The following is a 12,500-nucleotide window of genomic DNA, read 5'->3' as shown; positions in this document are numbered from 1 at the left end:
AGACACAATGAGACACACGTACAGAGACAGAGACACAATGAGACACACGTACAGAGACAGAGACACAATGAGACACACGTACAGAGACAGAGACACAATGAGACACACGTACAGAGATAGGGACAGAGACAGGGGCGGAAAAGGACAGAGACAGAGAGACACGAACAGAGACAGACACAAACAAACAAACAAACCAGCCAGCCAACCAGGCAGAGATAAACAAAAGGCACAGGGAGACAGATACATTCAGAGACAGACACATCCTCGGACGGAGTCTCCAAGAGAGAAACACACACACACACACACACACACACACACACACACACACACACACACACACACACATTGACACAGATACACAAACACACAGAGACGGAGACACACAGAGGCACAAAGACAAACACAAGAGACAGACAGACAGGCACAGATATATAGATATATATATATATATATATATATATATATATATATATATATATATATATACACACAGACAAAGACACAGAAAACACAGAGATTTTCACAGAAATACAGGCACAAACACGGAGACAGCGACACACACACACACACACACACACACACACACACACACACAGAGACAGAGACGCACCACAGAGACAGACACATACAGCGAGAGAGAAAAAGAAAGGAGATCGATCCAGCCCCTGGCGAGAGAGAAGCACAATCAAAACCATTTATCGAACAACGCAGTGGAACAATTCCTTCCCTCTACAATCGTATCGACTACCCTGCACAGTCAGCTTCCTCGCTCCTCTCCCCCCCCCCCCCTCCCCCCCCCCCATAACCCCCCCCCCCTCCCATCCCAAGCCACCCCTCCCCCACATCACACACACATCCCCAGTCCGGGACAGCAGCCAGACCCCCCCCCCCCCCCCCGCGCCCCCCACCACTACTCCCATCCCCTCAGCCTTCCCCCCCCCCCCCCCCTCCATAGCTTTCCTTTTTTCTGGCGGTAAAGCCAGTCTGCCGGGTCCTTGCTATACCTGTGATTTTTTTTTTTTTTTCTGTTGTTGTTGTTTTGTTTTCCATTAACAATACTTTGAGCTTCTTTCCTCGGATATTTCTATGCCTTTTCTTTAAATCTGTTTCACTTGAATTTGTCGTGGGTTTTTTTTTCCTGCACCCATTTCCTGTTCCTGTCTCATGGTCCTCCATTCACTAGTGCAGCCAGAATTCGCTGTCACTGTCCCAGTACCACCAATAGTATTAGATCGCCATAAGGACACATACCTATGGAGACCCGGCACTGCTGGCGAGTCACTTTTGCTGTGTTCAGAGGATCCGGTTCTGACTTAAATACACATGCAAGATGAAAAAACAACAACAACAACCCGCGTTCGTGATCGATGATGATTGTGAGGCCCCGATTCGATTGTGAGAGGCTCCAATTTTCCCATTTCACCCTGTGTGGTTCACAGTTCTGCTTAGAAACCGTTCAGGGGCCGTGATATACTTCTAATGGGGTTTAATCCCACAACCTCCAAGTCACCAGGCCTTAAAGTTAACCACGTCGACACCGCAGCCCGTACTTTGAACCTTTAAGGTCGTTGTGATTTCGCTTTCCGTTCCCTGTAGAGCATAAGGTAGTATACTCGCCCTTTATCGCCTGCCGTTTGTGATGGTCTTCTTTGCAGTGTCTCAGATGAGTTCTCTTGGCTTTATGTGGAGTGATGGCCTAGAGGTAACGCGTCCGCCTAGGAAGCGAGAGAATCTGAGCGCGCTGGTTCGAATCACGGCTCAGCCGCCGATGTTTTCTCCCCCTCCACTAGACCTTGAGTGGTAGTCTGGACGCTAGTCATTCGGATGAGACGATAAACCGAGGTCCCGTGTGCAGCATGCACTTAGCGCACGTAAAAGAACCCACGGCAACAAAAGGGTTGTTCCTGGCAAAATTCTGTAGAAAAATCCACTGTGATAGGAAAAACAAATAAAACTGCACGCAGGAAAAAATACAAAAAAATGGGTGGCGCTGTAGTGTAGCGACGCGCAGCCCGAATTTCACACAGAGAAATCTGTTGTGATAAAAAGAAATACAAATACACATACTCTTTATGAGCAACACGTCCTCGGGTCTGTTTGGGACATCGTGGCTTCAGCTTTTCTTGGGGATTCCTGTTCAGAGCATTTGATGGTGGTGAAGTAAAATTCCGTCCAGTTTCAGCCACAAGTCCTTTTACTATTTTTTCAGTCAAGCGTCATTTGTTTTTGTTTGTTTGTTTGTTATTGCTGTTCTTTTTTCTTTTTTTTATGCGATTGTTGCTGTTGCTGATGTCGTCGGTTTTGTTGTTGCTACTGCTGCTGTTGTTTTTTGTTTTTGTTTTGTTTTTGTTTTTTTTTACAACTACCACTGCTGCTGAAGCTTCTACTACTACTACTACTACTTCTCATTTTTCTTCTTCTCATTCTTCTTCTTTTTCTCCTCCTCCCCCTATTCAATGGCAATAGTGGAAGACTACCTTGTATGCTGTTCATACTAGACTGGTCAGTCCCTAGAAGGCCTGGAAATCACATGTCATACAAACCACACATCCGCAGGTCTGACTCATTATTACAAGTCTAATGCTCTATGAGCTCAAACAGGAAGATTGAGACAAGAGAAGAGGGGGATAAAGGGGGATAAGGGGGGTGGGGGAGCTGTATCATTATTAGTATATATATATATATATATATATATATATATATATATATATATATATATATACATAACACAGCGACAGATACATACAGAGGCACAGAGCTGTAACAGAGATCACGGAACAGAGAGAGCATCACCTACATTCGCACAAATCACCACCATCCCACACATACCGAGACAAACCTCCTTCGACCTCAACCACTCTCCCCCTTTCTTCCACAGAGCAGCAAAGGACAGAATCAGGAAAGCCGAGCAGCAGCAATCAATCAATCTCCGCATTGTTCCAGAACTGCATAGACCTTTACACAACAGCTCTTCTCCCCAAACCCCACCACGCCACACACCCTCTCCGCTATCCCACCCCACCCCACCAATCCTCTACCCCGACTTTGCTGGGTGTGAGAAGTGCCAGAGGATCCCAGAAGACCTATCACCAGCATCTCTCAGTGCCAACTTACAGGGGAAATCATACAGGCTTCATGGCAGCAACCACATCATGACAACGATTTGTTACGTCACTGTTATTTTTGGTTCATTTCCTCAGTAACCTTCTTAGAAGAACATCATATTCATTCCAAACATTATACCATTACAAAAATAACAACCGTGTTCACAGTAAAATTCCCATATTTTCACAAACAACCGGGGCACTTTGAAGACTATCATAACAACAAACACAGATTCGTTGTGACAGAATCAATGTTACAGCAACAAATCTACCATTACTACTGCATTAACTTTACCACAACGACAACTTATATAGACAGATAGATAGAACCTCAACGGGATGGCATGGCTTTAACATTAGGTCAAACACGCAGTGATCAGAATAAATAACATCAAAAGGAAAACAACAACCTGATGAGAACGACCAAAACGTTGCGAATGGGTGTCTTTTGATTTTGGTTGGGGCACATCAATAGCGGAAGGAGAGTGTTGCCGAGCCCTATAACTGGAAAAGCATTAGAGATTCGTCGAGAGGACAGTGACTTCACCTCTATTGATGGAAAGAAGATGGCTGGCCTTCTTTCATTCAGATAAGGTTTTTTGAAAGAAAATGAAAATTGCTGGGCAAAATAAAACGGAAAAGCTCCTATCCCACCTTTTGCAGTGAAAACTTCAAGTCCCAGCCATACACCTACTAAAAGAGCAGAGCCCCAACCACAAAATGAAGGCACCTAAAAACACCAAAACTATGTCCTATCATAAAAGTGCTCCAAAGGAAACAAAAAACATCTTCAACCTTCAGGCCAATAAAATTATTATAGGAAATGATCAAAAGCGGGCTTGAGCATCCTGCCAGAGCGGTTATCCTCGACATCCCTAGAATCGGTACAAAGGACGACCACGTTGAAACAGACCTCCAATCTCTCACCAATCTATACAAAGGACGACCACACTGAAACAGACCTCCAATCTCTCACCAATCTATACAAAGGACGACCACACTGAAACAGACCTCCAATCTCTCACCAATCTATACAAAGGACGACCACACTGAAACAGACCTCCAATCTCTCACCAATCTATACAAAGGACGACCACATTGAAACAGACCTCCAATATCTCACCAATCTCTACAAAGGACGACGACATTGAAACAGACCTCCAATCTCTCACTAACCTATACAAAGGACGACGACATTGAAACAGACCTCCAATCTCTCACCAATCTATACAAAGGACGACGACATTGAAACAGACCTCCAATCTCTCACCAATCTATACAAAGGACGACGACATTGAAACAGACCTCCAATCTCTCACCAATCTATACAAAGGACGACGACACTGAAACAGACCTCCAATCTCTCACCAATCTATACAAAGGACGACCACGTTGAAACAGACCTCCAATCTCTCACCAATCTATACAAAGGACGACCACGTTGAAACAGACCTCCAATCTCTCACCAATCTATACAAAGGACGACCACATTGAAACAGACCTCCAATCTCTCACCAATCTATACAAAGGACGACCACATTGAAACAGACCTCCAATCTCTCACCAGTCTATACAAAGGACGACGACACTGAAACAGACCTCCAATCTCTCACCAATCTATACAAAGGACGACCACATTGAAACAGACCTCCAATCTCTCACCAATCTATACAAAGGACGACCACATTGAAACAGACCTCCAATCTCTCACCAATCTATACAAAGGACGACCACACTGAAAAAGACCTCCAATCTCTCACCAATCTATACAAAGGACGACGACACTGAAAAAGACCTCCAATCTCTCACCAATCTATACAAAGGACGACCACACTGAAACAGACCTCCAATCTCTCACCAATCTATACAAAGGACGACGACACTGAAAAAGACCTCCAATCACTCACCAGTCTATACAAAGGACGACCACACTGAAACAGACCTCCAATCTCTCACCAGTCTATACAAAGGACGACGACACTGAAAAAGACCTCCAATCTCTCACCAGTCTATACAAAGGACGACCACACTGAAACAGACCTCCAATCACTCACCAGTCTATACAAAGGACGACCACGTTGAAACAGACCTCCAATCACTCACCAGTCTATACAAAGGACGACCACACTGAAACAGACCTCCAATCTCTCACCAATCTATACAAAGGACGACCACGTTGAAACAGACCTCCAATCTCTCACCAATCTATACAAAGGACGACCACATTGAAAAAGACCTCAAATCTCTCACCAATCTATACAAAGGACGACCACATTGAAACAGACCTCCAATCTCTCACCAGTCTATACAAAGGACGACCACACTGAAACAGACCTCCAATCTCTCACCAATCTATACAAAGGACGACGACACTGAAAAAGACCTCCAATCTCTCACCAATCTATACAAAGGACGACCACACTGAAACAGACCTCCAATCTCTCACTAATCTATACAAAGGACGACCACACTGAAACAGACCTCCAATCTCTCACTAATCTATACAAAGGACGACCACACTGAAACAGACCTCCAATCTCTCACCAATCTATACAAAGGACGACCACATTGAAACAGACCTCCAATCTCTCACCAATCTATACAAAGGACGACCACATTGAAACAGACCTCCAATCTCTCACCAATCTATACAAAGGACGACCACATTGAAACAGACCTCCAATCTCTCACCACTGAAGCACAGGGCAAGGACAAGGACTACTATACAGCCACCTGCACCCTCAGTATGCATAGACAGACCAGTGGGAAATGATGTGAGAAATATGGGGGAGGGAGGAGAGATGATGTTCATGCTACATTCGCAGTTGGCAGACGCACGAACTCATCAACTTAAAGGCACACGTTTTCAGCAAGTTAACGAGCAAAAACACGTGCCTTGCTTCCAGCAGCACAGACGCTGAACACAACACAGAATCAATCAGCTACCACAGCTGTCATCTGGGACCACACATCTTTACCCGAAATGCCTCCAGATCAAGTGGGGAAAAAACACAAAAAAACAAAAACAAAAAAACCTGCAGAACATCACGCAAGAACCGCAGAGCATAACGCAAGAACTATCCATCAAGTGATCTGAAGCCTCCATGGAATGGATTCAGACTAGTTGTGGTAAACTGGTTGATGAAGAAGCCAACACACTCTCGAAGACAGACAGTGAACAAAATGAACAAGCTCTGTACTATGAGTAATGTGAGGGGATGAAATCTGTTTCATGGAACAACAATATATATATATATATATATATATATATATATATATATATATATAGCTACATTCATACACATTCAAGGCCCCGTCTCGGCATGGTGTTTCTTTGTGAAAGGCACTTTACTCTGTTTTTCCTCACTCGACCCAGGTTTGAATGGGTACCTGACTTGGCTTGGTAAAGGTTAAAGCGTAAAGCGGTGGATAGGGAGGATTGGGCCCCGCCTTCCTATGCCGAACCCTATATACGGTGGATATGAATTCACTGCCCCGATGGCCGTAAAAGGCTACGGGAGCTTTAATCTTTTAACCCAAATCTACATTGAAAGCTCGTATCCCTCCCACACCTGAGCAGGAACCACTTCATCAGCAGGACAGAGCTCAACAGGTGCCCGTTGTCAGGCTGGTCAATGCCAGCACTATGTCCATCTCTGCTGGTTAAAGGCGTCGCCGACTCAGGAAACCAATGCCTCAGACTTACCCGGAAGCTGTATGACTGTGTGGAGGAAGGCAGTAAAGTGGTTAAGACGCTCAATTGTCAATACAGAGTCCGTGAGGGTGTGGGTTCGAATCTGCTTTCGGCCTTTCTCATAAGTTTGACTGGAAAATCAAACTGAACCCGTCTAGTCATTTGAATGAGATGATAAACCGAGGTCCCGTGTGCAGCATGCACTTGGCGCACTGAAAAAGAACCCATAGCAACAAGCGATGTCCTCTGGCAAAATTCTGTGGAAGAAATCCACTCTGATAATTACACAAATATAAATGCATGCACTCAAGGCCTGACTAAACACGCTGGGTTAAGCTGCTGGTCAGGCATCTTCCGAGCAAATGTGGTGTAGCGTATATAGATTTGTCCGAACACAGTGATGCCTCCTGAAGAAACTGAAACTGTGTGGAGGACCTGCAGCGTACAGCCGCCTTCATCGCAGACACTGGAGTGTCCATCTGACGAACGGAAAGATGAAGAAGATCATCAGACCTGAGCCAATATCCTACAATCCTGTCTGCATTTTCAGATCCCGGGATGCAAAGACTGGCCTTGCACGGTGCATCCTCATGGGGTGAAAGGTAGCGGGGAACCCTGGGGAGCCGTACGAAATGGACTGACGGTTCCTCATGGCCAGAGAACTGAGATGAAGACGAAAAAAAACTGCCTGAGAGTGATTCTCTCTCTCTCTCTCTCTCTCTCTCTCTCTCTGTCTCTCTCTCTCTCACACACACACACACACACACACACACACACACACACACACACACACACACACACACACACACACACACACACACACACACACACACACACACACACACACGAATTTCCCTTATCCACAACAAAAGGGCACAGGGATGAAGAATAGTTAACTGGGGGCGACCCCATGCAGGTTCCCACGGGAAGGTAAGTCAGGGGAGAAGACTTGTCTGATCGTGTTCTTTTCTTCCTACGGTCGCTGCTTTCATCAGATCGGGAAATAATTAATTGATTAATCAACCACCTGCCAGCTGCACGACCTTGTCGGTTCATTAAGAGGATGCCAAGTATAGCCTACTGAGGACATGCACAAAAACAGACACACACAAGCGCGCGCACGCACCACGCACACACACACACACACACACACACACACACACACACACACTCGCACTGGCATGCACGCACGTACGCACGCAAAGACGCACGCTCATATGTATACATACACACGTACACATATGTGCACACACAATAAAAGATATACACATATATACACACAACCTACACACGCAACAATATACACACACATACATTCACTGAAACACACACACACGCGCGCGCGCACGCACGCACACAAACAGCACTTCCACCACCACAACAAACTTGTTTCGACTTGCATCGGAACAGTCAGAAGCTATTGCTGGACCACCTGATAGTCACGCCACGACGAACTCTTCCGCAATATATAGTATTGTCGAACGACTATGGGACGTATTTGGTACAGCTCTTTGAACACTCCGTCATTTCACAGTGATTAGCTCAATACTATCGTTTAAATGAAACTGGAAATGTGGATTATTTTCCAGAAAGATGAAAGAGAGGGGGATCCCTCCAGAGTGATAGGTAAGCAAAGAATATTAAGAAAACATGTGGAGAGAGACAGACAGAGACATAGACAGAGATGCAAACTGACAGACAGAAGAAAAAAAAAACAATACGGACAGACAGATAAACAGAATGGGAGAACGGGAGACAGACAGACAGACAGACAGACTGACAGAGAGATCGGGTAGGGAGTAAGGGAGAAGAACAAGAATAATGACATGAACAGGGGCATGAAGAAGAAGAAGAACATGAAAAACAAGAACAAGAAAAACATGTAGAGCAAGAAGAAGAAGAACATGAAAAACAAGAACAAGAAAAACATGTAGAACAATAATAAAAGAACAAGTGAAACAAGGACAAGAAAAACATGTAGAACAAGCAGAGCAAGAACAAGTAAAACAAGAACAAGAAAGAAAAAAAAACATGTAGAACAATAAGTACAAGAACAATTGAAAGAAGAACAAGAAAAACATGTAGAACAACCACACGAAATAGAAGAGAAAATAGGGGACATGAAGGAAAGGAAAAATTTTAATGACAAAAGCGATTTTCCAAGATAAAATAAATCTTGACGGAAATGTCAAAAAAAGTTTTCCTTTTCATACCTGAATGGAAAATAAATGGGAGCAGAAAAAGATGAAAAAGAAGAAGAAATCTTGAAAAAAAAAAAAAAAAAAAAAAAAACAATAGAATTTAAATTAGACGGGCCGAACAGCCGTGGGGTTAAAGCGTTGGACGTAATTTCAAGTGAGTGTCGACTCCCGGTCACGGCGTTTGGTGGGTTAATTAAGGGTGGAGATTTTCTTTCCGATCTCCCGGGTCAACAGATGTGCAGACTCCCTGAAAACGTGTGTATACACATGCAGAAGATCAAACACGCACGTTAAAAATCCTATAATCAGTGTTCGGTGGCGTGGAGGAAACAAGAACATACCCGGCATGCACCCTCCCCCACCCCCCACACACACCCTCCCCCCCCCCCACCCCACTCCGAAAAGGAGTATGAAAGTCATACACGTAAAAGCCCACTCGTGCACTAAACGAGTGAACGTGGGAGTTGCAGACCACGAACGAAGAGGCAGAAGAAAAATGAAATGAACTAGAAAAGAATCGAGAACAAAAGGTGACATGTGTGGAGTGATGGCCTAGAGGTAAGGCGTCTGCCTAGGAAGCGAGAGAATCTGAGCGCGCTGGTTCGAATCACGGCTCAGCCGCCGATATTTTCTCCCCCTCCACTAGACCTTGAGTGGTGGTCTGGACGCTAGTCATTCGGATGAGACGATAAACCGAGGTCCCGTGTGCAGCATGCACTTAGCGCACGTAAAAGAACCCACGGCAACAAAAGGGTTGTTCCTGGCAAAATTCTGTTAAAAAAATCCACTTCGATAGGAAAAACAAATAAAACTGCACGCAGGAAAAATACCAAAAAAATGGGTGGCGCTGTAGTGTAGCGACGCGCTCTCCCTGGGGAGAGCAGCCCGAATTTCACACAGAGAAATCTGTTGTGATAAAAAAGGAAAAAAAAGAAGAAAAAAAAAAGAAAAAAAGACAAGGTAAACGCCAACAAGACCACGAACAAAAGAAATAAAGGTAAGGAAGAAAGAAAATGGAGATAAGAGGAACAGAAAGATGCAAAGAGAGAGACAGACGGACAAGCAGAAAGACATACAGACACACAGAGAGAGGGGTCAGAATGGACAGCTGAGAGAAAGGTGGCAAGAGAGGAAGGAATGAAAAAGGTTAGGAATGAAGGAAGGGAGGAAGGAAGGATAGAAAAAAAAAACACGTAAGCCTGTAGAGTGTAAAAGGCGTCCACGAGGAGTGTACTGGAAAACAGAATGAAGTAATGAATAAAAAGATAGAAAGAAACTTCTTACACGAATTTATGGTTCTAAAAATATTAAGGTGGTGTGCACAGAAAGGACATACCATAAATTACAGTTTAAACAGAGATGTAGATACTATTTTGATCAAAGGTTACTGCAACACAGACAATTCGATTTCCTATGATGAAGAAAGGCTTCCACAACGAACTGGTGGTATCTAAAGACTTACATACAGTACATTAAATTGAGGGAAAGGTGGAAAAGAGAGAAAGAGAGTGAAGGCATGTATGCAGGCAGACAAAAGACAGAGAGTGAGAGGAAAAGGAGAGAGTGAGAAAGAGATTAACAGACAGAGAGACGGACAGACAGACAGACATACAGCGAATGATCAAATACACTGACAGGTTGGCGACTTTTTGAAACAACGTTGATGTATTCCCTTTTAGTATCTTTTTTTCCCCACACATATCATTACTGAACACAGACAGACAGACAGACAGGACAGTTGTCAGGCTGGCTGACAGAGAGACTAGGACTCAGGCCCATCACACACACACACACACACACACACACACACACACACACACACACACGGAAATGGTGGAGATGCGTATTCTGAAACACCCACGCCACGCGAAAGACAGAGACAGAAACAAAAACATACGGAGGGAGACAGACAGAGACACAGACAGACACACAGAAACAGATACACACACACACGCACGCACGCACGCACGCACGCACGCACCCCCCTCCCCCCCCCCCCCCCACACACACACACACACATGCACGCACGCACGCACACACACACACACACACTCATCCACCATCCACACCCCATCCCACCCTCACCCCCACACACCATCACCCCCAACACACACACACACACACACACACACACACACACACACACACATACACACACACACACACACACACATACACACCCAATCCTTCTCCCACTCCCCCACCCCCCGATCCATTTTTACACACACACACACACACACACACACACACACACACATGACAAAGCACATTGCAACAGAACTCACTTGAACACAGCCGTCCCGTTGACCATCTCGAAGAAGGGCGCGGAGAACTGCAGTATCCAGGCCTCCAGGAGACAGTCATAGTAAGGGTCTGCCCAGAACCCGTCACCCGCCGACACCCTCACAGTCTTGGTCCAGCGGGACTCGATCTTCCGCACGTAGGCCCCAACGTCGCTGGCGTTGGTGAACACGGTCTCGGCAGCCTTGGCCAGCTTGGCCGGGTCTCTGCTGCTCTGGTTGAAGAACCAGGACGTGTTGAAGGGCTCGTAGTAGCTGGTGAGGTCCGACACCACCATGGCCCCGTTGGCGGCTCGATAGGAGTAAGGGAAGAAGTAGGCCCGGGCGTTGGGGGGCACGGGTCGGTACTGGCCCAGCTGGAATGCAATGCCGCAGCCCTTGACCTTGGGGTCGCCCTGCACGAGGCTGTGGGTGAGGGCGAAGTAGGTGACGTTGTTGTACAGGTCCTGGGGCTGGCGGTTGTAGAGGAAGAGGCTGTTGAGGACGTTGGCGATCTGCACGGCCTTCTTCACCTGCTCCTGGAAGGGCTGCTGGAAGTGGCGCGGGCGGAACTGGTAGTCCAGCATGATGTTGCGGTTCTTGGGGGAGCAGTTGGAGGGCCGGGCCTTGAGGGAGTGGTTGATGAAGCGCAGCACCTCCGTGTCGCGGGCGTCCTGGCTGAGGGGTGACACCCCGTGATCCAGGGCGATGTAGGGCAGGAAGGACGGGGCTCGGGGCACCTCCCGGGCCAGGCGAGTCCTGATGCTGCCGCCCATGTTCTCCTTCCTCCCGTCCCCGCCCCCAGCCCCCGCCCCTCCCGGATGGGGCACCCATCTACTCCACAGCTGTCCGAGGGGCGGGGAGGAGGAGGGGGCGGGGGACAAGGTGAGGGCGGACAGCACGTCCAGCACGGCACACAACCAGCACGCGCTGCGGCCCACAGCACCCGCCGTCTTCATCTCCACCGTGACCACCAGGACGACGCGGCCCCAGACGATGATGATGATGATGATGACGATGATGATGATGATGACGATGATGGTCGTGACCCCCGAGGATTTTCATGCCCAACGCATAACCGGGGAAGAAGGTTACATCCGCTCCCTTAGCGCCTGACGCTTGCGGACACAAAGCGGGCTGTCAAGTTTTGTGCTGAAGCAGCGGCCGCGTCAGCCGCCCTGACCTCGTTCTGTCCTCCACTCACTTGCCCGTCTTTGGCTGG

General features: G+C 46.7%; 1 protein-coding gene across 1 annotated transcript in view; it reads right to left on the bottom strand.

The window, feature by feature from the left end:
- Nucleotides 1-12,500, bottom strand: part of LOC143288607 (metabotropic glycine receptor-like) — a 95,851-nt gene that overhangs the window by 83,035 nt on the left and 316 nt on the right. The window contains exon 1 of the mRNA XM_076597265.1: nucleotides 11,285-12,500. This exon is cut by the window's right edge and continues 316 nt beyond it. Within this exon, the coding sequence (XP_076453380.1) occupies nucleotides 11,285-12,237 (953 nt within the window). The 5' untranslated portion in view covers nucleotides 12,238-12,500. The remainder of the gene's footprint in view (nucleotides 1-11,284) is intronic.

Source organism: Babylonia areolata, chromosome 1, assembly GCF_041734735.1.
Source record: "Babylonia areolata isolate BAREFJ2019XMU chromosome 1, ASM4173473v1, whole genome shotgun sequence".
NCBI lineage: Eukaryota > Metazoa > Mollusca > Gastropoda > Neogastropoda > Buccinidae > Babylonia > Babylonia areolata.
This window is presented reverse-complemented; position numbering and strand designations above follow the sequence as displayed.